This window comes from Neolamprologus multifasciatus, chromosome 10, assembly GCF_963576455.1.
Source record: "Neolamprologus multifasciatus chromosome 10, fNeoMul1.2, whole genome shotgun sequence".
Taxonomy (NCBI): Eukaryota; Metazoa; Chordata; class Actinopteri; order Cichliformes; family Cichlidae; genus Neolamprologus; species Neolamprologus multifasciatus.
Window position 1 is genome coordinate 26,054,431 of NC_140448.1, and position 26,237 is coordinate 26,080,667.

General features: G+C 39.4%; 1 protein-coding gene across 8 annotated transcripts in view; it reads left to right on the forward strand.

Annotated features, from left to right (window-relative positions):
* The window catches only part of cadm1a (cell adhesion molecule 1a), a 467,431-nt gene that overhangs the window by 217,646 nt on the left and 223,548 nt on the right, over positions 1-26,237 (forward strand). For 5 of the 8 annotated variants that reach the window (XM_085173685.1, XM_085173687.1, XM_085173689.1 and 2 more), the window contains exon 2: positions 5,182-5,283. The exons of the other annotated variants lie outside the window; for them this stretch is intronic. In XM_085173685.1, the coding sequence (XP_085029811.1) occupies positions 5,182-5,283 (102 nt within the window). The remainder of the gene's footprint in view (positions 1-5,181; positions 5,284-26,237) is intronic. 8 annotated transcript variants of the gene reach the window in all.

Consider the following 26,237-nt stretch of genomic DNA (forward strand, 5'->3'; position numbering starts at 1 on the left):
GCGTTTGCACCTTTCGTCCACACGTAAACGGCGTTTTTGGTCACTGAAAACTGAGATTTTTAAAAACGCTGGCCAGGGTGGATATTTTTGAAAACTCCTTTTTTGCATTTACGTGTGGACGAGAAAAACGGAGAAAACGCAGCGTCAAAGGTGTGCGCATTTTTTGACGTCACACTGTGCGCCACGTTATTGTTTGAGTGAAATGAATTTCTACAATACTGTTACTGTTACTTGTACTCTCTGCAGTGTTTAAATGCTTACATATACACACACAGTTACTGTCCCTCCACACATACGACTCGGTTCTGCTTCTATGCCCCAGCTTTGTTTACTTTTTCCCACCGAGGCTTCCAGACTTCTGATTGGCCAACATTTCTGCACGGTTAGGAATATAGCGCCACCTGTTGCTTTGGCATGTTCCTAGCAGCGTTTTACTTCATTTCTGCCTTTACGTGTGGACGGGATTATTTTTTAAAACGGAAAATCTCCGTTTTCAAAAATACCCGTGTACGTGTGGACGTAGCCTGCATCTATCAGCCATGATCAGGAGTTAGGACTGCCTGTGGCTAATCCGAAGGTTGCTGGTTTGACGTCCAGCTCCTCTAGTGAACATAGCAAAGGGTCCTTGGACATGACAAGTTGCACATAGTACATCCATTGTAATGGTCACTAAGAAAAAATGCTTTACTACTGCGACAAGCAACTGCAATGGTTACTTTTTCCTATTGTACAAAGACATGGAGAGGATTAAAAATTGAGCGCAGTGGGAATGGTTATCTTTCTCTAGGTGTTAGGCCTATGATGGACTGGAGATCTGTTTAGGATGCACCGTGCCTCTACGCCATCACATTTGGCTTCAGTCCAACCGAGATCCCTAATTAAATGATGATAATGGATGGATGGATTGGAATATCTTTGAGTCCAATTTCCTCTTGTTAAAGCCAGCAACCAGTTGAAAAATATACATTCTTCTCCGGTGACTTGTGGCTGCCAGGACATTACTGACCAGTCTCTGCCTGTGAGACCGAGTCTAAAATGAAAGCAGGAAAAATCATCTTTTGTAGACACTGAGGCACTGAATGATCAAAACTCTTTTTTACAGTAATTGTTTCAGCACCAAATAGCCTTCTTTTAAAAAATAATTTGATATTTTGCTGGAGGGTTATAGAATCTTTTGACTCACTCTAACCCATTAACCCAATTGAAATAAAACTTTCACAGAAAACTTCACTTTGTTTCCCATCCTGCATTACTATCTGCGGACCAAGTAGTAAGTTCACCTTATGTGGCTTCTTTAATCGAGAATTTAGCATTAAATATCTGGTTATTTCTCAAAAACTGTAAAGTTATCGAGACGAGAGTGCTTGTCCTACCATGAGAAAATGTACTTTTAAAGAAAAGCAACTTGCTTGACATAATATAATCGAGCAAAAGGATGAGCATGTGTACTTTAGTTTTTTTTTCCCTCGACCTTAAGTTGAGTAGTAACGTACATGAGAGCAGAGATCATAAAAAAGATGTAGTGCAGAGTGATCTCTCAGCATTTCTCTTGCAACACTGTTGAGTATTAGTTACATCCTCACATCATCGTTTGAAAGCTTTCTTTCCTAAGACAGTTTGACAGCTGTGTAGTTACATTTATTTAGTTTTGCCTAATTTGGTTCCTTTTTATTGAATGAAACAGTTGCATTGAGTTTCTATGTGTGAAAACGGAGAGCAGTAAACATTTTAATAGCACAGAAACAGTAGAGCTGTAAACAAATTACTGTGTAAAATGTTGCTAGAACCATTAAAGAACACGTCAGACGACTCTAGCTTACGGGGAGTGTGGTTCTGTTCATGTTCCTGCTTTTACTCCACTGGCAGTTTTTGGTATCCAATCCAAATCCAATTTGGATTCGGTACACCATCAGATCTATTGCCAATGATTTTCAGTCCAGTTCTTGTATAATTAAGCGTGCCTCAGCCTTTTTTCCATGTTTCCCTTTCTTAAAAATGGCTTCTTGATAGCCACCATCACAGGTCCTTTGTCATATCTTTGCTGAATTTCTGTTACCTGCTTTTTAGGGAAATGAGTTTCACATACTGTTAATTTGATTTAGATAGTTTTTAGGCCGTTTTTTCCCCTCTACTTGTCTAATTTCCTCAAAAGTTTTAAAAACTGTACATCCATGCTCTTGGCTAATAGCTCTTTGGGAATCTCCTTGTTGGTCCAACCCCCCCCCCCCAAAAAAAAAAAAAACAAACAAACAAAACAAACAACAACAAACAAAACAAAACAAAAAAATTATGTATATAATTTGTAAAGTAAACATCATCTGAGCAAGAACGGGGAACAGTTCCTTGATGATAAAACTGCTTAATCTAACTGATTTACCAACAACAGTTTGGGTTCTAGCTATCCAATAATATTGAAATCAACGAGCGTTGGTTTCATCTAGACCAGCGTTCCCCAACCCCCGACCGGTACCGGTCCGTGAATCGTTTGGTACCGGGCCGCGAGAGTTGAGCCTCGGGTGTGAAATGTATGGTTTTCAGGGTATTTATCGGTTTTTAGCGTTATTTTGTTATCGTTTTTATCGTTAACTCGGTTTTCCTGGGTTTTTTCATGTATGTTATGAATAAATCTTCTTTTTTTTCGGTACCGGTACTAGTTTTATTTTGTTGTATTTATCCGCGACACTTTAAAGGCCGGTCCATGAAAATATTGTCGGGCATAAACCGGTCCGTGGCGCAAAAAAGGTTGGAGACCGCTGATCTACACCTACAGATTGTTGTTTGGGGAGAGGGATTTTATCAAAGGCTTTTGGAAGGTTGGTGACGAGGGCAGCACAAGCCAGTTTTTATTCAGGCTGAAGACGATGCCACGAATGGACGAGAGTGTAGCTATTATCGGGCTGTGATCGTGGAAGTGCTCTGGCTTTGATATGTATGATGTAACATATGTAAAGATATGTGTGCTTTATATACATATGAGAGCTGGTATCAGTATAAGCTGAACAGAGTGAAGAATACTTGTTTGTACTACTGAACTCTGACTCTTTCAAGTTGTGAGCTCAGTTGTATTTTAAATGCCCTTGCCTTTCAAGGCACGCTGTTAAAATCTTATGAAATATTTGTATTGTGTTTTTTTTAAACCCCTACTGTTCAGATCATATTTTGACCTATGAGTGCTGCCGTTACTCAAAGCACTCTGGATCGATACAATAATCTGGTTACACTCCAGAGCTATTATTATTTCTAATGTTCCTGAGTATATAAGTAAGAAAAGCACAGTGCACAGCTTTTGATTGTAGTGCACTGTCCGTTGGGAACCAAAGAACTGATATAGTTATGGTCGTGCATGAAGACAACGTCCAACAGAGCTGCAACTGAGTTCCTGGCAGTTCTTTCCTGATGCATTAAGTCAACTTTAAGAGCTTGCTAATGCTAATAGTTATTAGCAGCAACTAAAATCACATGTGCCTCAAACCTTCTCCCAAAAGAATTGAAATGCCTTTGTGTAGCAAGTGAATATCCAAAGAAATGTAAATGATAGGGACATATTAGATGCCCCTGTACAGCAGTAGGGCATAAACTGTACACTAAGGCAGTTGCTGCCTGTGAAAGCAAAGCAGTGATCAGTACCCAGATTGAGGAATTGTGTTCAGTGTTTTCTGACTAAGGCGCATGCAGTTACCTAATAAGATATACAGTACATACTGATAATTGTGGCCCATGAAAATGACTTGATAAAAAGATAAAAGAGCAACATAAATGCTGCTACTTAGAATACATTTAATGATCTGATCAATGCACCGACTAGAGTTTCAGACAGATTTGAATGAAAACTGCACACAATGATCACTTTTTGAGTCTTTAACCAAAATGTACTCAAGGTCAGATTTCAATATTAGTCCGATTTTAGTAAAATTCGATGAATTTGTGCTCGATGTGTCTGTTTAGAAGCTATCTAGACTTCCCTGTTTACTGCTCATTAGTCCGTGCATAACAGCCAGCCAATTACAACAAAGCTCACGACTTTAGTTTTGTGCTTCACGCATTGCAGCAACCTGCGGACTGTGATGGATCACAAGCCCGAGAAGCTACTACGTCACCGACGTTCTGGCTTCCAGATCTTTATAAACGAACATATTTTCAGGGTTCCCTTTAAAGTTTAGTCTAACACACTCGAGCATTGCCTTAATTGTGCTTTTGGCTCGCTTTGTTTTTGTATGAATAACAAATACACAACAGGGCCTAAATTGTAACTGGGCTTTGTTAGCAGTGGGGAAAGCTGTGTTTTAAGTCTATCGCTCTTTAATTAACACAGTGGTCCTTTGAGTAGTTAGAGCGATCGTCTTTACTTTGCCTGCTTATATCTATTCTCTCCAAAACCATCTGCTCTTTGAAAACTGTTATGCAGTAACCTTTGGGAATGTAACAGGCCAGTATTATAACTGCGGTATTTGAATCTTAAGCGGATTTTAGAGGATCAAGCAGTCACAAGTGTTTTGACTGCATAAATCATAATTACTGACTGCAACAAATGAAAATAATTAGACTTATAGCGGTTTGGTAAATATTCTAATAAGCAGATTCAGTGACATCGGAAGAAGTTTTTCATTGAAAATGTGGGATTTTACTGGAAATCCGGTGGGTAAAAATGAAGTAAATTAATTAGTGGATTTTGATCACTGAATAAAGAAAACACTTAGGTTCATTACAGTACAACCTTATTTCCTTAGTTAACGTTGCCTTGTCTGATTAATTATAACTCACTAAAGTAAACAAAGTAACTAAACTAAATGATCAGTCAGTTTATAAAAAAAAGGTAAGAACAGGAAAGCTCTGGCATTAAAAGCTCTAGTGAGGTTTTTTTCCTGATGGCCAACTTCAGAGGTAAGAGGTAACCTTGAATATTAATGTGAAATCATGGCTTTAATTACACCCATACCTGTCAGCAAATTCCCTTCTCTCTCTTGAATACGAGTCAAGCTGGTCAGGAGTGCGAACAAAGGAAGTCTGCCTTAGTCACATGAACCAGCCGAGTATGAGCTGTTCTGCACAGCCCCGCTCAAACATTCACAGTAATTACCTTCCCATGATTTTTGCTTTGTGATTCTTGTCTTGTCAATATTGCAGCTGGAATCCATTATTTAATATTTTCTCTCCCTGTTCTCTTTTTCTCCTCTCCTTTAGGTGAGTGTCAGTCAACAACGGGTGGATTATTTCATTATGTGAACTCCTGCTGTGTCCTTCTGCGTTGCCTTTTCCTTGCACGTCGTATGATTCTGCCATCAGGTTTGGGAAAAAAGAAACCCTTCGACTGTTTCACTGTGATTTTGATCAAAGAGAAAATGTAGGGCGTCCAAGAAGACGGGCTTCCTCCAGCAGACCTAGATCCTAGTGCTAGTGGCTTGAGCCATATGCACATAAAAGTAAATGGCTTCTGTGACTAAGGGCCTTCTTTTTTTGAGTGTTTACTGTCTTGGCTTGACTTGATCTTTCTGGACTCCATTGGCTCCCTGGGAATAAAAAGGCTACTGTATTTAGGAAACCTTTGTCTTTTTTGGGAGTACTTGTTATTCAGCTCTCAAGATTCTAGTGCTTACTGCATGCGGGCTGATTACTGATTACTGTTGACTTGAAATAGAAAGTAATCACTTGCTGTGTCGTCTTTTCTTAGCAAGTCCTCACATTATTCCTGATGATGTTTAAGTGTTTATGTTTTGTTGGTTTTGCATCTTTCTGGAGTGTGTTTGCAAGACAATCTTTGACCTTCTTCAAACTGTTTTCATAAGAAGTGGCAGGTTCATCGTAAGCGTCTCGACACTGCTGTGACAAAGCCGTGCTTACCCTTTGAAGTAAGGGTTAAAGCAACATATTGAATTTCAATTACAGGAAAAAATGAATGGGACTGTGGAGTTAGCAGTGTTGTATTTGCAAAGTGCTGACAGATGCTGGAAAGAGAAAAGACATTCCCACATTTTGGCTTCTTTTCACTGGCTCCTTGTTGAATTCAGCATCAATTCAGCCCCATCTTATCTTGTCATAGTACCATATCACCCCAATAAAGCACTTCACTCTCAGACTGCAGGCTTACTTTTGGTTCCTAGGATATTTAAAAGTAGAAAGGGAGTCTTCTTCAGCTTTCAGGCTCCTCTTCTGTGGAACCAGCTCCCAGTCTGGGTTCAGGAGACGCACATCCTCTTTAGTTTTACGATTAAACGTAAAACTTTCCTTAAATAAAATTGAATTGATTTGAGTTGAATGCTCTCGCTGTGCTTGCCTGAGTTCTCTCTGGTTACTCCGACTTCCTCTTGCTGTCCAAATAGATCATTCAAATTCGGAAAAAGATGTGAATGTGAGTATAAATAGTTGTCTGTCTCTATAGAAATGCTAACTTTGCCTTTCTACCATTGGCAGCAAAGCTAGTCGCCATCCCTAGTGCAACCCTGAATTGGAAAACAGTTGAGAAAACTGATGAATTGATTGAAAATATTGATCTAATAATAAAAGCAACAGCAATGTGACTTTGCTTTTTTATTTCATGTGATCTAATTTTAATGTAAGTGCATCAAAAAGTAGTCAAATAAAGATATCACATAATGTAGTGGTTACTCCTTGTTGAATAATAATAATAATAATGGATTGGATTTATATAGCGCTTTTCAAGGCACCCAAAGCGCTTTACAATGCCACTATTCATTCACTCTCGCATTCACACACTGGTGGAGGCAGCTACGGTTGTAGCCACAGCTGCCCTGGGGCAGACTGACAGAAGCAAGGCTGCCATATCGCGCCATCGGCCCCTCTGGCCAACACTAGTAGGCGGTAGGGTAACGTGTCTTGCCCAAGGACACAACGACCAGGACAGAGAGCCCAAGGATTGAACCGGCGACCTTCCGGTTACAGATACGCTTCCCAACCCCCTGAGCCACGGTCGCCCCGTTAAATCAAATCATCGCCCCGTCAATAAAAAATGAATCAGACTACTGTACATTTTAAAACAGCTAAAAAGACTTTTTTGGCTCTACTTCAATTATGTTTGTAAGTATGGTACAAAGCATTAATTAGGTTAGCATCACTGCAGTCAAAAGAAGTGTGAAATTTCCACATGCAATAATTTATATTTGGTGACATGACTCTTTTCTGTAAAAGCAGTAGCAAGGCCACTTTATGGAATACCATTAACAACAGCAAGTATGAAATTCATGCAAATAGATACACAATGAAGGGAGGAATTACAGTGCAGGTGGGTTGCAAAGTGGTTTACAGATGGGGAGGAAATGTGGGCAGGCTGAACAAGCTTAAAAAGCATGCCCTTATGATATAGCCAGATGAACGTGTAGCTGTATTTCAAATTCTGATTTCAAATGCCTTTGCAGTCAGTTGATCTGCCAGAACTGCGGCTGAGTTCAGCCTGAACTAGTGCTGTGCTTGATGGTGCACGTTTGTGCACAAAATAACAACATAAAGTTTTGTTCAAAATTTAGAAGTGGGATCTGCATTTATGTCTTTAGTTATTGAAATCAAACAGCAACACTAAAAAATCACCTGTATTCATGCAACAGGTAAACGTATTGGTTGACCTTGCTAGTTATTAAAGAAAATGGCAGAACAGGATTAAAATTATTATTAAATTAATTCTAACGGCCCCGTATTTAAAGATAAGTAATATAGATAAAGTGAACCACAGTTAATTTGTAGCATAAAAACTATTGAAAAAGGACTTATATTTGATGAGGGATGCTGAAAGTGTTCAAGCTAACCATAAAGCCTGTTAATTTTGATGGCTGGAGGATTTGCCATGAGACCCCTGGCAAATTAACATTTATAAAAGTATACACCTTAATATTGTGGGGTTTAATGAATATTGCAGCCTCTAGGAGCTGCTAGTTGAGACTAAAATTGTCGTGTAATTGCTTTTAAATCTCAGACATTTGCTGTCAGAAAATGTAATCTAGACAGGGAAGCTTCCGAAAGAAGCCACTGTGAAATATTGATAGCAGGATTTACAGAAGCAATTATGGAACAATATAATGTGATGTCTTGGCATAATCTGTTTTTTTTCCCCTACTCTGCCCTAGTGGTTAAGACCAGTCCTCACCAGCAATATTGACTTGCATTTGCATACACACACGTGCGCACAATTCAGTGGTCATTAAAAGCTAACGTCACCAGGGGCAAATCCTTGGCAGCACCTGCCAAAGCCATTATCTGCCACCCTGTCCTAGACAAACGCTTTGGCATACATCTGAGTAATTAGGCCAGATTATTGGCAACCTTCCTTGGCCTTACCCCATTATCAAGACCACTAATTACCAGCAGTGTTCTCTCTCTCAGTGTGGTGCAGGCACGAGCGGCTCAAGGGAGAAAGCGAGAGGAATGGAAGGAATACAAAAATGGACGGAGCCGGACAGGCCAAGGTGTGGGATTTCGTGAGGGTTAGCCACAGTGGGAAATGCGGCGACTCAATGGCGCCTTCAGTATAAGAGACCAGCGTGTTATGTGTGTTAGTATATCTGACGACCCTATGGGAAATATTTTGTTAGGGGAAGCAGTTTCAAAGTGTCATCAGCCGAGAGATTGAAGTCTTTTCGAGGCGTAATGGGAGCTGATGACTCGTGTTGGTGAGGCGCTGGTGAGTGTTGCTTTCAGCAGAGTGGAAAATCATGCCCGCTGAGCAATTGCAGCTTTAATGGAGAATGGCACACAAACAAGGCACATATGGACATTTGCGTGCACGCTCAGATGGACGCTCCTCCTCCACCCCCCCGTGAATGAGCACACACAGAGGAGCACATGCATACACACTAGAAGCGCTCATATTTGCAACCATTTCGTCTCACAGGACGTTGGTGCAGTAAATGTATTTACACAGTTTGAGACGTTCTCATATAAAAATATATTTAAAAAACCCTAATGTATGCAGTGCTTTTTGACTATGGACTGACTAGAAACTGTGTGATCTGTGGTTCTTTTTCATGTGCTTAGTTTGTATTTAATCATAATTATTTTTATGGTTTTAATTCTTTTGGTACTCTTTCTTAGTTCTCTTGCATAATTTAACTACTGACCAATGAATATCTTTGTCTTTTGACTCATCCTGTACAGTATTTATCTCTTAATACTGCTTCATCCCCTGTCTTTGCTTCCTAGCCAAAGCACTCTTACATGCACACACACATATACTCAGGTTCGTTTTTATCCACTCCGTACACCTGTCTCGACCCTGCTGAAAAACTAAAGGTTAGTAAAGGTCTGTGAGATATTCCAAAGTGGAGAAAACCTGCATACTAAGAGCGTGGTCAGTGGAGATATTGCCTCAGACCTCAGTTCCAGCTGAAATTACCATCACCAAAGGTCAGATATCAGAGATACTTTTTTCTGAGGCACCGAGGGGCTAAATCACACCCATTCGCTGTGGCATACAAGGAAATCACAGTTGTTATGTGGTTATGTGGCACTCAGAGCTACTTTGGAGAGAATTTTTTTGCAGGGTATATTAAGAACTCACTGAATTATGAACTGGATTATAAAGTTTATTGGAGGTCTTTTCCTTCCTGTATTCTCTTTGTCGCCTCCACCATCACCCCCTTTTCTTTCCTCTTCCTATTTTCACTGCATGAATCCTGGCCCTCCTATGCAGCAGACTAAGCACTGCATGAAGCCTGGAAAGAATGGAAATCAAGGCTTATTAATTCTCCCTGGTGGCCGAAATAGTCCTGGCCATGTCGGAGGACTTTGGAAAGCACAGTGAGAGAAGGCAAATGCTTGTCTATGGGTGATTTCATAGCAAGCATGTTTAGAGAGGTTTATTTGAACTCTGGAGGGTTTATTCCTTTAATTTGTTTCATTTGGGCATGAGAAACCAATGCCATCTGAAACAAATAACCACACAGAGACTGCTGGAAATGCAGACCTCACTTCTCCTCCAAGCAGCCTGGGCTTGGTTAAAAGGGAGAATGTAATCGGTTCAGGAACAGGAAACAGCCCCAAACAGATGCTTTTATTGGTCTAAAGAGACGGATGTGATCAGAGGAGCCAAAATAAAACCAGCACAGCGAAGCAAATTTTTCCACATAAGGCCATGTGGAACCGGAGTCATGACAAGGTTTGGGCAAAACAAAAACAAAGCCTCCAGGTGAAGAAGTCATTGCACTGTAATAATACTCACTGTAAGATTTTACTTGTAGAATTTGGGCCAAGAAAACATTTAGGATGGTAACTGAAAATCAAACATGCATATTTGTGGAAATTGCCGCTTGGGAAGATTTTCTTCTACAGTTTTTCCGCCTTTCAAGGCAGGGATTGAATTATCAAAAAGGTTGTTGATGGATCTCCCGAGACATGTTTACTATTTGAAGTACTGCGGAAAAGCCTGCAGTCTCCCCTCATTTCTTTATATTTTACTATGAAAGTGGGGAAAATGTGGAGAAATACATTGAAACATGCACAAACATACACGGAAATATCGTATATAAGATGAAAACAGAGTTTGTACAGTTCTAATGAACTTAAAAGTCAATACCTCAGCCTATTCTGTGTTTCCCATCCTAAAGAATGGCTTCTTGACACCAACCTTTCCACTGAGACCATCTCTGATGAGGCTTCAGTGAACAAAGGACAGATCAACGGAAGGGTCAGATACATCTCTTGGGTCTTGTATCCGTTCTTTGCCTGATCTTTTCTATTTCTTAAGGACATGACTTTCAGATACAGTTGATCTGCTGTAGATAGTTCTTTTTAAGCCTACCACTTCTTTTGCCCTTTACTTTTCCTCAATTTTTTTAAGGACACACTGCACGCCATGCCGAGATATTCCAAGTTTTCCTCTTTGGAATCAACCTATTTGTGCAAAAATACTTTTTATGCCAAACTCTGATATCTTTGATATTTTTCATATAATCAACTAAAGAAATTCGAACGAACGATTTGTTTATATAACGGGCAGCTAGTAGCAAAGTGTTAAGTACCTTGAATGATTCATAGGTCAGCAGTAAGTGACTTAAACACAACAGACACTAAACACATGCTGACTGAGAAAATTCAGTTTGCAAGTTCTGAAAAAAAGACTTCTTCTTCTGTTTGTTTGTTTGTTTTTTGCATTAATCATATTTTAACCAGATCTGGAAAGACAGAAAAATAAACCTTTGTAATGATTCCAGATTCCTGCCATCCTAGAACACTCATAGAGATATTACAGTGGATCATGGGGGGGACCTATGATATTTACATTTTTTCTTTCAAAGGTCTTTTTATTAGATAAAGGTTCCAATACAATGTATACAATAACACAAAATGCTTCAGAATACTCCAAAATTTCAATCTTGTTCCCACTCTAACCCTTAAAACAACAAATAATTGGCAGCCTGCTTCCCAAATAAACCAAAAACCAAACCAAAAAACCAAACAGAAAAAAAAAAAAAAACAAAAGCAAAAAACAACAAACAGACTCATAAAAAAAACCAAAAAAAAACAAGACGGGGGGGGGGGGGGGGGGGGGGGGGGGGTGTTCCTTGGACTACTCAGTTACAGTAGTTGTGGACCTTTCAAAGAAGTCCAGAAAGGGGGACCACAGTTTATAAAATTTATTTTTAGACCCACGAACTGTATATCTAATTTTTTCTAAATCCATACAAGACATTATATCTTTTAGCCATTGTGTGTGTGAGGGGGGAGAAGAGTCTTTCCACTTCAGCAGTATAGCTCGCCTGGCCAACAATAATGAAAGGTTTAATGTTTAGAGTCTGGAGTTGGACAGATTCAGATTCTGGACCGCACCAAACATAGCACAGAGTGGCTCTGGTTCAATTTGATGCTGCAGGACTTCAGACATGGTATGGAAAACAGATTTCCAAAAGGTGGACAAAGAAGGGCAGGACCAGTACATATGAAACAATGTACCAGGAGCACCCCCACACCTTATACAGGCTGGGTCCACCCCGGGTATATGTGTGCCAGTCTATCCCTGGACCAATGCCCCCGATGAACTATCTTAAATTGGATAAGTGTATGTCGAGCACACATTGATATATTGTGAACCTGGCCAAGGATAGAGTCCCACAGTTCATCCGTAATATGAAAGGTAAGGTCCTTTTCCCATGATATTTACGTTTTTGCGTGTATGTTTTCACAAATCTCTCAAATGATTGCCTTTGGACTGGACTCCAAAATCTTTGTTTACATCCAGCTTTGGTCGGTTGGTCTTCTAATTAAAAAAAAGTCTGGACAGATCCTCCCGAAACGATTACTTCCATTCCGATGTGCTGGAAATACATCAGAATAATTTATTTTTCGACCATGCTGCCACCCGCCCCAAACACACCAAAAGGAATCTTGTTAACAATTAATTGCTGAGAGCACTGGCACAGACCAATTAAAGCACTGTTTACATGTGATTGAGTTGTCTATAAGGCAATGCATTTAGATGTCATGTTAGTAAATGATGTGAACAACTTAATCACTGTTTTCTTAATCTCGCTGTTGCTAATACTCATTTCGCTCATCTAGCGTGTTCACTGCAGTTCAGCTGGGTGAACGCTGTCACGTTATCGGTGTGTAACCTGCAGCTCTCAAAGTTTCACTTTCATTTAAAATCCCTATGCGAGCCTTCCTTTTCATGCTTTACGGGCTACACGCAAAATCATATGTGATTATGTTGATGTGCTTTTGTATCTGTGTCCCGCGCCTTCATTTGTTCTGACAATAAAAAGCATAGTTGATGAAGAGCTCCTCTTCATAAGGACTCCACACTCGAGAAAAGTTTGGTGCTGAAAAGTTCAAGAAATGCCGACCCTTTTATCTTCAGTGAGAGCCATGTGTCAAATTGGGAGCCCCCGCTGTGGCTTGAAACCTTTGTCCACTGGAGGAGATTGAAAAATGCCCGGGCAGGCCGGATCTAATACTTGGTTGCATCTGCCATTCCCTTTAAAAACGACCTCATGGTGCAGCGACAAAAAGGCATTTTAATAGGCCTCAGATGAATTATCTATAACTATGACTGAATAAATCTTTAATCGCTGTAATGAACTTTAGAGTATGGATTCAAAAAGCCATTTAGCTGATAAATGACCCATGGAGGGCTCTGATACAAGGATAAATCAAAAGAGGCTGGGGTCTTCAGTTCTTTTTTTTTTTTTTTACTAAAGACCAGCTGATTTAAATAATTGACTTTGGAGTACAGCAGCCCAGAACACGCCTGCTGATAAGCAAGAAGAAAAAAGCTTGTTGTATTTGAATCGCTAGAAAACACTGATTGAATTTCTCATCTCGGTATAAAGCACCCTTGCATCTCACGGGAACACATCTGTCTCCCTCTGTCTTGTTCTTTGACTTAAGCTGCAGTACGTGGGCTGCCGGATCTTCCCGTTGAGCCACGGATAAGCACAAAATGTGACTCGGCGCCGACCCTTCTCCCCTTTAAAGACTCGCGCGCTGCTCGTTCTGCTTAGCTTCTCAAAATGACAGCGTAAGGTCAAGCACTTCATCTATTTCTTTTGCTTGGCCAAACTCTGGCCAGATCATGTCATGTGTAATACCCCCAGCCATTAATTGCTAGCATATCCCACAATGCCTTCAATGTGCACAAGAAAATACGAGTCCCTCTTATTTCTGCCTGTGTCAGCAGTACTGCTTGTGTGTGTGTGTCTGTGTGTGCATGCTTGTGTGTATGTCATGTTTAGAGCCATGCTCATATTTCAGGTGGGTTCAGTGAGATTGTCTTTTTTGCCTTTATATATTATGTATGTCACTGTGATTTATAGGTTGACAAAAGCCGCATCTATTCGCAGGCCGGCGTTGCTGCTCTTGTTTTGAAGGGGAGCTGGCCGGTGGGCCTGCTTCCCGAGCTGGATTAGTTGGTGATTTTGCAGAGCTGCAATATGCCAGCAAATGAGCCACAAAATAGGAGCAGGACTACATGAGTAGTAGAACCACTGGGGCCGGTAGTGACCGCGCCGCACCGTCGGTCGCGCGTGCTTTTGTTTCACTTACGCGTTTCATTCACAGCAGTGCTGCCTCAGAGTCCATATAGGACATGCCGGTCAATAATTATAGCGTTCTAATCGAAGATTTCAAAACATCACAAGTCTGTTTGTGCTGGCCTACTTACCTGAAATAGCTTCGCTTTGTATTTATATGTTCCGAATATCTCTGAACATCTCTGGAGCTGTAAACAAACAAAGTATGAAATATGAAGCAGATTTCTGGCCCTCGCTCAGACACACCATACATCACTATCAATTACTTTTTTTATGAAGATGAATTGCTTTCATAGCTTCTCCGCGGAAGCTCTTCTTTTTATGTAGAACTCAGTGATGCACAGGCGGTGCACCGACCCCTTTTGAGCTTTGCTCTGTCGGGCATTAGATTAAGATGAGATCACAGGGACTCAAAACATAATGCTGTTCACAGTTTGGCTTATACTTTGTGAGTCAGTCACTTTGGAGTTTTCTGCCCACTAGTCTGTAAGAAATCCAGCATCTTCTTTGTTTTGCATTTTTTTCCCCCTCTTCTGTACTTTGGCTGGTTAGAGTGCTCTGTTTTGATCGAGTGGCGTTCCCACATATCCAAATCCTTCTAAATAAGCATCTTAAGACCTCTCGAAATCTCATGTAGATTGTTTCTGTTCCCCACAGTTGCATTGAAATGATTCATTTCTTCTTACATTTGAAATGGTCTCGATTTTAGTTATTGCCGCCACCTACTTTTTGTTGCGTTGCCTTTATATTGAGAAAAAGGGGGCATTAGTTATTCAAAGTACTCTGCTGTTTACTGACAGAGTGGTATGACCTTCTCTGCAGGCTGAAAGGTGCTCAGCTTTGACAATTACTTGGCTCAAAGTGACTGAGAACAACAACGACTGAGATGAAGCAGAGGCAATAATATTCGGCGGGGAACCCACTAAAAACAGCGGTGCCAATTCCCTTTACTAAGGAGCTGTCATCTTGCCAAATGATGCGCGTCACTGGGTTTCACTTTCGTTTCTTTTTTTTATTCCTGCCGCTGCTTTTCAGACTTGTTTCTGCATTTGAAAGCCTACTTATTACAATCTTTGAACTCTTGCAGATTCTTTTTTCTTTTTTTTCCCCCCGCTGGTAGAGATAGTTCTGACAGCTTGCTCCACACTTTGGGAATGTAATATTTTGCATGGAGGAGATATTCAAGTGAATCAGTGTCAGCTCAGCTTTGGCGTCACATGGCAGCCATGGGAAATCTGGGGTGTTGGAAGAGAGCTTTGTGAAAACTGTCTGTTTGTGCTGAAACGTTGGGATGATTGAAGTATGACAGGCATGATTGTTCAGGCCTTATTCAACAAAACCTGGTTTGACAATTAAGCGGCTTTCAAGTTAGAAATAGTTTAACACAGTGCTAACCTCACCAGCTGTGTTCAAAGCTTTGTGTATCAGCATTCACAGGTGCTTCCAATAAATTGTTGCAATTGTTTTGAAATCTGTAAAAAAAAAACAAAAAAAAAACAAACCCTGATAGATCGTGGCACTTTTAGAAAAATCACTTTAATCTTTCGCGATCAACGTCGCGGTTCTTACCAGTGACGTACAGAGAGGGGTGACATTCAACAATGTATTCATAGGCCCCTTTTCAGGATGGAGCCAGGGACAGAGTGATTATGTACAACCCTGACAAGCCCTTTAACCGTGACTGGCAGCAGGGTATTAATTCTACAAAAAGAAGAAGCAAAAGCAAGTACAGCAGCATTTATTAAGTACAGAAGCTGTATTAAAAGATGTCTTTTTTTCCTCAGTGTGACAGCTTGTTTTAACCACAGCAAAGCATAACAAGCTTTTTTTTTTATTCTATGTATAGATGTGTTACCTAGCATTCAGCAGATGATGATCAATGCAAGCTATAAGAAAACTGCAGAAAAAAATTTCAGTGTAACTTTTTGGAGCTAAAGCATCAGAAAATACAAGGTAATTAATAATGTCGATGTAGCTGACATCGGGCCATAGTTTCATGTCATCTACCCACTCTGTGAGAAGTGACGGGTGAGGCACTGCAACTGAACTGTCCTCGCTGCTTTTTAAAACATCTCTACTGCGTATCCACTAGGGGTGGGGGAAAAAATCGATACTGTGTAGTATTGTGATATTTTGTTTGCTAATAATGTATCGATACAGGGACAGCAGAAATTGCTATTTTGTTACAAAAAAAGTTTTTGTGGACTGGAACATGCTTTGACTTCAGAGCATGTTGATCAGCTCCTTTTTCTGAGCAAGAAACATTCCTTCACTGTCCAAATGTGTTTAACTTTTTTTTTTTGGCAGCAATAAACATGACAGTTTACTTATTTTAATTTAGGACATGTTTTATTTTAATTAAGTTTAAAACTTTTTTATTTAATGTAAAATTATATTTTGTTTTAATTTACTTTCAAATTCTTCAGTTGCTGAAGGGGCTGCATAGTTTTCACAAATTGCATAGTTTAGAATAGCTATAATTGTACCAGATGGTTGCGTTCAGTTAAGTTGGACTAGACTGTAATACTTTGTTATTAGATAAAATGAATATTGATAAAGTTTACCTTTATGTACAGAATCTGAATATCGCAAAATATTTTTAAAAAATTGCAATAATATCGTATCGTGGGATGATGAGGTGATTCCCACCTCTAGTATCCACCACGATGTGTTGCTATTTACACCAGGTAAAAGAAACTGCAATGAGAGAAATCTTAATCAACAGTGAAGGTGTAACCCCGCAACTGTCAACAACAGCACAAGCGGAAGTAAAAAAAACATCTTCTGCTATGAATCAGGAGTAATGGCGCGAACTCAGAAATAGTGTGGATATAGGTTCCCCCGGTTCTACAAGCTGTTCATTCACGTTTATGTGCCCCACCCTCCCTCCACATGGGGATCTGCTCGGCCCGGGAGCCGCCGCCGGTCTCCTTCAAGGCCTTCCCCAAACTGCAGCTCAATTCACGTCCAAGCCATTCACCTTTATCTACTTAAACGCTGTTGAACCTAAAACAAGGACGTGGGCCCAGCTAGTGTAACAGTCTGAATCATTTTACCGCCCTCTTACTAACGTGAACTACATCCGTGGGTTGCCATTTGTGGAGAAATGTTTACTTTTTATTGTAAGTTATGAAAAAATGTAATATTCTGTAACTTACATTTTTACTTAGCAATGCTGTCGTGTTTAGTATACAACAGAAGGTAGGACTAATAAAGAACCTTCATTTTACACAGAAATGTTATCATATGGAGTTTGACAAAGCATATTTTTCAACTTTTTCAATTTACTTTTTTCTTCTTACAGAATAGAAACATGTAATAAGGTTGCCCTACAAAAGCAGAGTTTGATTTATCAATAAGAGTGTTTTTCTCATTTTGAGCATTTTTGTTGTGGCTATACTTTAATGTTTTGCCCTCAGCTGATGTTTTCTACAATCAAGCCAGTGCACGACTTATGCAGCATTAATTAAGTTCATTTCCCTCCACTAGCAACTGCAGGATTGCAATTTCTGCTACTGATTTCAAATGATACAAATTTTGCGTTAAGGTCGCTCGTCTTTTCTTGCTGTTTTTGTTTCTTCATTTCTGGTGCGTTTGCTTTGAAACACGTTCTTGATGTTTATTAATTACGCAGCATCGGTGACACGAATGATTTCAGCAGCGGCATTACCGAATAGAAAAATGGAACAGTGTTTGCCTTTGCCCCTCCATTTATTTCCCTTGTCCTTTGCCAGCGCTGTTTTCCTCCAGACTATTGAATAGAAAATTAGCACAGGATACTACTTATGGATCCAATAAACATTAAGTACAAATTGCTCTCATTACATAAGATAGCTTTCGGTTCCCGATGTGCCGCGCATGACTCTGTAAATTAAAAAGATGGAGTAAAAGTCAGCGGTGGCTCTGAATGACACAATCCTGCCCACCTTTTTATTATTCCAACCTATCTACGCGTAACAGATACTTATAAAGCTGTTGCTCTTTCAGGTGTTCCAGTATATGATTGGGCTTCATCATAATACTGCAGCATTAGCCGTTGGCACAGCTAGCCATTATCTGTCCCCTGAGCAGGCTGGTTAGCTGGCTGACTGGCAGGCTGGGTGGAGGTGTATTAACAAGGCCACTCTATTTTTCTATCTCGCTCACGCTGCCATGTCTCCGCTGCATGGACAGTCATTTATTATTTATAGACCTGCTTTGGAGGTGTGACACAAAAGGCAGGCTCACATTCATCCATCAATGTGTGTGGGCACGGGCTGCAGTCATAAACCACGTACACATGCACAAACACCCATATACATGTTGCTCTCTAGAAGGCAGCAGTAGCCTACTGATGTACTCTACATTAACTGCTACATATCACACACACACACAGTGCACTCTCACACGCACACACAGATATCGCCACATTCGACATGCTGCTGACATGGCTTTAGCCAAGATTAGCAAGGATTAGATTAGAACAGCCGCAGAACTGAATAAATAATTGAAAATAGATTCTGCTCAGAGCAATTAAGAGCTTTAAGGCTGCTTAGTCATGATTTAAACAGAGTAAGCAATACTTTTAGTACTTAAACACTCAAGGAGCATGGAGAGAGCAAAAACAAAAAGAGCATTTAGGTTTTCAGGACACCCTTTAAAGCAATTCTCAGGTTTTTAACTGATCACAGTTGATCAAAGTAGAAAATTTCCACTATAATTGTCCATAAAAATGGAGGCTGCTCTTTTCTCTACTTTACCTCATTGCTGGGAGATTATTTTTCTATTTGTTTTCTTCAGAGATGATGGAAAAACTATAAAAATGTCTTTCGAGGACCGTGAATAATAGGCGTCACGTAACCGGGATAATCCGCGACGACTTGTTCGACCATCGAAAAATAGCGCACGGCACGACCTGATGTGAATATTCATGTCGTTTATGTAACATAACAAACTGGTTTAGAGCCTGTATCGGTGCGTGAAGAGTTAAGGAATTCAGACACAGCACGTTTTAAAATGACTTCATCTGAAAAGCTGAAATTAGCACAAGGCAGAACACTGAAGCATTACATGTTAGGCTTCATGGGGTCACGTTTAAGGGATTAGGGGGGTTTTCTGGGTATTTGCATGCAGCACAACCTAGAAAGACATGTGCATGGAGGAGTCATAGGATTGCATAAAAAAAAGAGAAGACAATCAGCCCGTTTTACTGTGGCACTAAACTCGTGATCATGTGCCCATCTTCTGCATGTGCCAGCGACATAACACCCAGTACTTTTCATGCATCGTGTAAATTCGAGATTAATGAGGATGTTTATTGGCCCGAGATGGCGATGCTGTTGTTGTGGGGGAGTTGATGACAGCCAGTGTCTGTCACAGTTAACACACTCCACCACATGTTATGTTTCATATTACATACGCAGCAGCAGCACACAGAGCTACCAGCACAACACGCATATCGTGTCGTTAATAATTACAGTTCAAGTCTTGGATCTTCCATTGTCCATTTTTTTTCAACAACTTCCTACCTATGTACAGATATATAGACACACACACATGTAGAGACACACACGCCTGCAAACGTAGACACACAGTAAGTGAGCCCAGTTCCCTAGACTTGCTCACTGGCCTGTGGTTGATGTGACACATCCTCAGCCCCTGCAGTGATGCTCAGAGATGAGCCACAATGGTGGGAGTAGCGCACACACACACATCTTACATGTGCACATTTTTTAAGCACACACACCTCACACATGCACACACAGACACACACATACACATTAAACATGAATCTGGTGACCTATGCCTTGCAGACTTCAACCATGCTCGCTGGCCCTTGGATGATGAGTGGCAGGCTGCTCCCCTCTCTCACTCTCTTTCCTCTCTCTTCCTTCTTCATCCTCCTTTCTCTTTCCATTTCCAGGAATCTCAATTTGTTTTCTACCCGGCAGAAGGGGAATATTAAAGAACATTCTTATTTTCAGCAGAAAATGCCAGGAGGCATTAATGGGATTTGGGTTTGATCAGCACCAATGACTCAGCCATTACTCGCTCGTGTGCTGAAATTGTTGCCATTTTTTAACACTTTCCTCCATGTTCTTCGTTGTGTTTTTCATTCGTCATCTCATAACGCAAGACTCTCTAAGTCCTCAGTAAAGGGGGACTTTTTGACTTATGTTTCCTTCTTGCAAATCAAAATTAGGTTGTTGTAACTCTGCTTAGCTGCTTAGCTAGTCTTATTAGCTTCTATTTGTCCGGGAGCTTTCCGTTGCTTATGCCAGCATGCTTTTACATATTCCTTAAATGTCTCAGGTACTGTTTTTGTCTTATTTTTCATAGCATATGCACTGGAGTCCTTTTGGTTGAGTCTGTTGGCTTTCCGTGGTTCTCTGCACAACTGGCACATAATTCAATGCTTCAGTGCTTTAGCTCTTTTTTTCCTGTTTGTTTGATTTAATACTTCCAGATTCGAATAATGCAAAGCCAGCTGTTTTGTGTTTGTAGGTCTTAGGATGTGTTACAAAAGGGTTCTTTGTTTAAAAAAATTGGAACTTTTATTGGTATTATTATCATTACTAATCAGTAGTAGTAGTAGAGCTGCACGATTTTGCATAAAATGAGAATCACGATTTTTTGGCTTAGAATTGAGATCACGATTCTCTCACGATTTTCTTTTCCAATATAAATATTTATTGCACTTATTAACTGCACATCAACTTCGTAACAGTAGAGACTGAACATAAAAAAAATAAATAAACATAAAAACAACAAATATCTCACGTTTTGTCGTTGCCGCAAAATGTTGTACTGCTTGACATTCCGTCTCCACCGTTGCGTGTATAGAGCAGGTAGTGCAACAATAGAAAAATAGTTGCAGGACGGCACTGTGTAGCGTTTGTCTAGGGTGTTGATCATTTCCCTAAATCCCTCGTTTTGCACAGTGTTGATGGAGCCATATCTTTGGTCAGGTGATAAGTAATAGCCTCCGTAATTTCTTTGTGCCTGCGGGAGTTCGACGGGTATAGGGAAGCGCTGTATAAGGTTCCCGTTATTGATGTTTGGGTGGTTGACCGGGACGGATTTTCTCCTGTCACTTTCTTGTCAGAAGTGTTCTCCGTTGTTTTTCCCTGCTAATTTTAGCATCACACGGCACAGCTTCTGTATCACGTGGTATAAGGCTCCGCCCTTGTCATTTGTTGAGCAGGAAGAGTGAGCGCTTGTTTTCATGTAGATTACGTCCCGGATCAAAAGGCGGTACAATCGTCGTCTTTTTTTGTTTTCTTTTTTTTTTTTAATCGTTGTCATTTGGAAATGAGATCGCACATAAGTATGAATCGAGATCACGATTTTCTAACGATTAATCGTGCAACCCTAAGTAGTAGTATTATGACCAACAACATAAATGTATCTGAAGCCCTGCACTTTACACCTTTAAAACAACATTTATTATTTCACTACCACAAATTTACTATTTCTTTGCATTTGGTTAGTTAGCGTGTCCTTTTTAAAAAAAATCAGTGTTGCTGAATTTACGTTATGTTCACTATTCTGTTGAATAGCAGGCTTAGTGTTTAGCTCAGTGTCAAACATATGGACTAGGTCCAAAAAGAGGCTCAATAAAGGGTCCAATCCAACCCACTGGATCGCTTTGCAAAATGTGAAAATTGCGAGTGGATCATATTACGAGAATCATAAATGTTCATTTCATATGAACCAGAGATCTGAATCTTAGTCATTTTTAACAGCTTTTTACTAACAGTCTCTACACATTAAATAGAAAGGTAATTACGCCTTTTATGCAGTTAGTCTTCTAGTAGATTACTACTTTATGTAATTAGGTCCACAGTCAATCAAAAAAAGGAAATTTTCTGTGAATTAACAGCATGTGCCCTGTTTTCAGTTAAGTGAAGGTAATCAGATGCTGTAATGCAGCAGTAATTTTACATAGTTGTTTCTTAGAGTGTGGTCAAGTCCAAGGAGCTATGCTGATGGTTTTCTTTGGTTGACTACTGCAGCATTTCTGTGTTATTTGGGAAAAATTGAGGGAAAAAATGTGGAAACTGCAGTTATTTTTCTTAAGACATCTCATAGTATTCATCAGTGGAGTGGATTGTTAAAGAAAATCATCTTCCAAAGTGTACTAAAACTTACCGCTAGAAGAAAGAAGAAAGATTCGGATTGTGTTTGATTTTTTAATTATTGTATTATCTACTCATGCTTTTATTTTACTGCTACAGCCCACTTAAGATCAAATAAAGCTGTATGCGGCTCGTGAATTGGAATGAGTTTGACTCACCTGGTTTGGCGCATTTCTCTTTAATCTCTCAGGTACATTTTTGTTTTTGACATTTTGTCTAGAGCAAAGTTAGCCAGATAATTCATTCACCATTAAACCGGCCTGCCTGCTTGCTCAAAGAGCAGCTGCACACTCGGCCCTTGAGACATATGTTGTGTGTTGCCAGGTTGTAGTGACAGATTGACTGAAACCGTATCTGGTCTGTGGATTGTGTATGTGCGTGTGTGACAGCAGAGAAGTATTTAAATCCTTCTTCGGTTTCTGATTTGGTTTCCGATGGTGATTATTTATAATAAAATTTGTGGTCAATGTAAATCCCGCTCTTGTTTTCTGGGGGAAACAATGTAGGAGGACGTGAGGAGATAGTCTGGACATGCAAGAGAAACACTGTGCCAAAATTGCCCCACAGCCTTGTGCTGTTCCTATGATCTTGGTCCAGACATGGTTCTGAATAAGTGGGCCATTGGAACAAGCAAAAAACACAGATATGGTATGTTAGCAGTATGTTTACTGCCACACCACTACCACATTACATGCACAATTTCATTCCTGTTGACATAAAAAACATTGGTTAGTCCATCTTGAAGTCAATTTTGACTTCTTCTTATTACCTGTTGTAGTTTACTTATTTGTATTTGTCAGCTTCTAAGCTGCTAATGCTATTTTTATGGATTAACCTTGTTTTTCTTTAAAAAAAAAAAAAACCCAAAACATTAGATAACATCATTGTTATTGAGTTAGAAGGAAACATAAGTAGACATCCAATCTGATGCAAGTTTGGCATCTGGGAATTGAATGAATATATATGACACAGATTCAACAGGAGTTTTGAGTTGCCCTAGTTTTCCTCAACCAAATTTGCTTTCAGACTCGCAAGAGGGTCCGTAGCAATAAAAGATGATTGGATGTGTGACTGTGCTGTCGCTAAATGCTAAATCTGACGATAATAAGGACAGGGCAGTTTTTTGTGTTGTGGTTATAGTATCTTTGTAGTAAATGTTTGCGTGCAGTCAGACGTTATGCTTGTGATGCTAATCTCAAAACGGAGATGCCCTTTGATCACCGGCCGGTAAAACACATTCCCGGCTTTAATTTACATTTTATTGAGCATTTTATGATTTTAGCTGAAGTTTAAACACACTTATTGACTTATGATGTCCTGAAGTTCATTAAGTCTTTAACCTAATCAGTGGCTCTATATCACTTGGCTGACCAATTCACTACTTATATATATGTTAGTAATGCCGGAGTCTCCAAAGCAGTGCTGCTTGCATTTTCCCTTACAGTGCAGAATGAGTCCAGACTAGTTTAGTTCACTTAGGTTATTTGTTTATGTTAGTAACCAAACTTGAAAACAAAACAGGCAGACAACGGGTTAACATTAGGATGTGATTTTGTCATGCGTGGTTGTCTTGAGTGTTTATTAGTCTGAGGAAATAGCAAAATAAAAAATGATATTCGCCCGTGGTGATGTCTTATGTAAGCTGATTCGTGCAAACTACAGTAAGAGCTTCTCTACTGCAACTCCTCTGTGGTTGCTCCTTCTTTTTACTGAATATTTAAAACTGCCAAGCTGGAAAAAAAAAAAAAATGTTTTATGTGCGCGACGATTTAGCAAACAATAGCAGTCAGCTATGACTTCTGTTGCAAAATGCACTGGAATTCTTGTGGTTGTTTCATGATTCAAAGGCCTGAGCATCTGATTTAGCTGTGGGAAGCTTTTAAATATGAAACAACACAGCCCCAATTAATCTCCAGAACAATATTCTCAGTAGATTATGCTTTAAATAAAAGTTTGAAAAGCACTTAAAGATCTGCAAGTCTGTTGTGTGTGTGTGTGAGTATCTTGCATGCCTGATTGGTGACCCTTGTTTTAAACACTTCCCTTTAAATGATCTTCATAATGTCATCTGTTCATGGTGGAGAAAACAAATTAATAAATTTTAAATAATATAATTCAAAAGGACTTGGTAAAATCTCTACTTATTACTTTAAATGTGAACAAAAACATCTTCACAAAAACGACGAAGGGGGAAAAAGAAGAATCCACTGAGTAGAAACTGACAGTTACTGTGGAGTTGAGTATGAAAGAAAAGAGTGACTGAGGAAACCATCACATTAGTTTACTGTTATTGCATCTGGTCCTTCCTAAATAGACGTTTCCTTGTTCCTGGGTGCTTCTGAAAAATGACTCTATTATGAAGGAGTCAAAATAGCCTTTGGTTGAATGAAACCTCCTATTAATCATTATACACTTACAGTATACAGAGGGTGCACAACACTTTATATCTTTATTATACTCATTTATTTTCTTCCTTGATAATGAGCACAGTTTCTATGTAACACACTTTAAATTTAACCACTGCCTCTAAATCACAGCATAAATCTAAGACCAAAATTTTACAACCTGACTGCCCAGTATTCTGTCTTTATGGAAGGTTTTTATCGGCATAATACGGGATTTAAAGCATTGGTTATGACTGCTCCAAAGAAGCTTTTCCTAAACTGAGTTATAATTAAGATCTAGAATTTAATCGACCTGCGACTGATGAGAAACAGTCAAGGTAAGTCTAAGATTGAAATTGGGAGGTAGTTAAGATAATGGACAATTTTAAGAGTTACAAGCTGACACTTGAGTCAGCAACTCCTCTGAAGGCTGGAGAGCAAAATACTTGAAAAACGCAGGGGATGGAAATGAGCAGCTGAACAATATTCATTGAAAAATGCTGAAAAGTGGAATAAGTTGAAATTAAAGTTGAAGAAGAAAGGGGATTTTGTTTGCTTCTGATTTGTAGAAATTCTATCACACTGATTCACAAGAGCATCAAATCTTCAGAAAAAGTTAAATTTGTATTCCATCATTACAGGACACATTGTGAAATTAAAGGGAGACGTCTGAAAGGAGATTTGCTATGTCTGGTTTTGGATTACTTCATGTTGCTAATCAAGCAGCTTAGCCATGTTTGAAATGCGTGTCTGCAGTATTCAAAACTTGCTTCTCATAAAGATTTAAAACATTAAATTGTTCCATTCTGGCAATTTAATAGTAAGAACTTTTGTAGTAATAGAGAAAATTGAAGTTTTTTTCCTGAATGAGCTGTTAGTCAGAGCAGAGCAGTCTGTGGATAGCTCTTCAGTTTCCACTTTTTATTAAGCTCGGCCACATAAAAGGACAGAAAAACTGTTAGTTTAATTAATAGAAACAAATTCATCACTTAGATGTTTGAAAAGCCAATTAGGTCTGTGTAATGGCATTTTTATATGAGGAAGTTGTGCTTCTATTTACATTCATTCATACAGCAGAAAAATTTAGAGGAAAGCTTGAATCAGCAGGAAAAGTATCAACAGAAATCGTCCTGTTGATACTTGATTGCAATCTAGAATATGTTTTTGGGACCATTTTAAGTATGTGTTGTAGTAAAACCAGGACCATAGAGCTTCCCGTCCTATTATAGCAGGGAGAGGTTACAACCCAACCGCAGTTCTGAATAAGCAGAAGAAAGGATGGATGGAAGATATCTTTAATCCGTTACAAACAGCTCTTATTATTCAAGATAAAATGCCGATTCAAATATAAAGAATTAGATATCCAGTTCATATCCTAAAATTGGTATATAGATACACATTTTGTGTGACTCCGTGAAGTCATCAAACCACGACTTGTGTTTCATTATAAGCTACGTGATACAATACAGTATCTCCAGAATTGTATTATTCTGTTTTAATCAACTGTGTTAAAAATAAGTATGCCAATTAAGCCAATAGAAATCCACACACACTTCCACACCACAACAGTGAGGCAAAGATATTATCTGCAAATGTGAAAGTCAACTGGAGTTTAAAGTCACGTAGAGTAAATATTCATTAGAGGAATTGTGTATGCAGTGTTGGGGAGTAACGGAATACATGTACCGCCGTTACGTATCTAAAATACAAAATATGAGTAACTGTATTCCGTTACAGTTACTGTTTAAAAAGGTGGTGTTTAGAATACA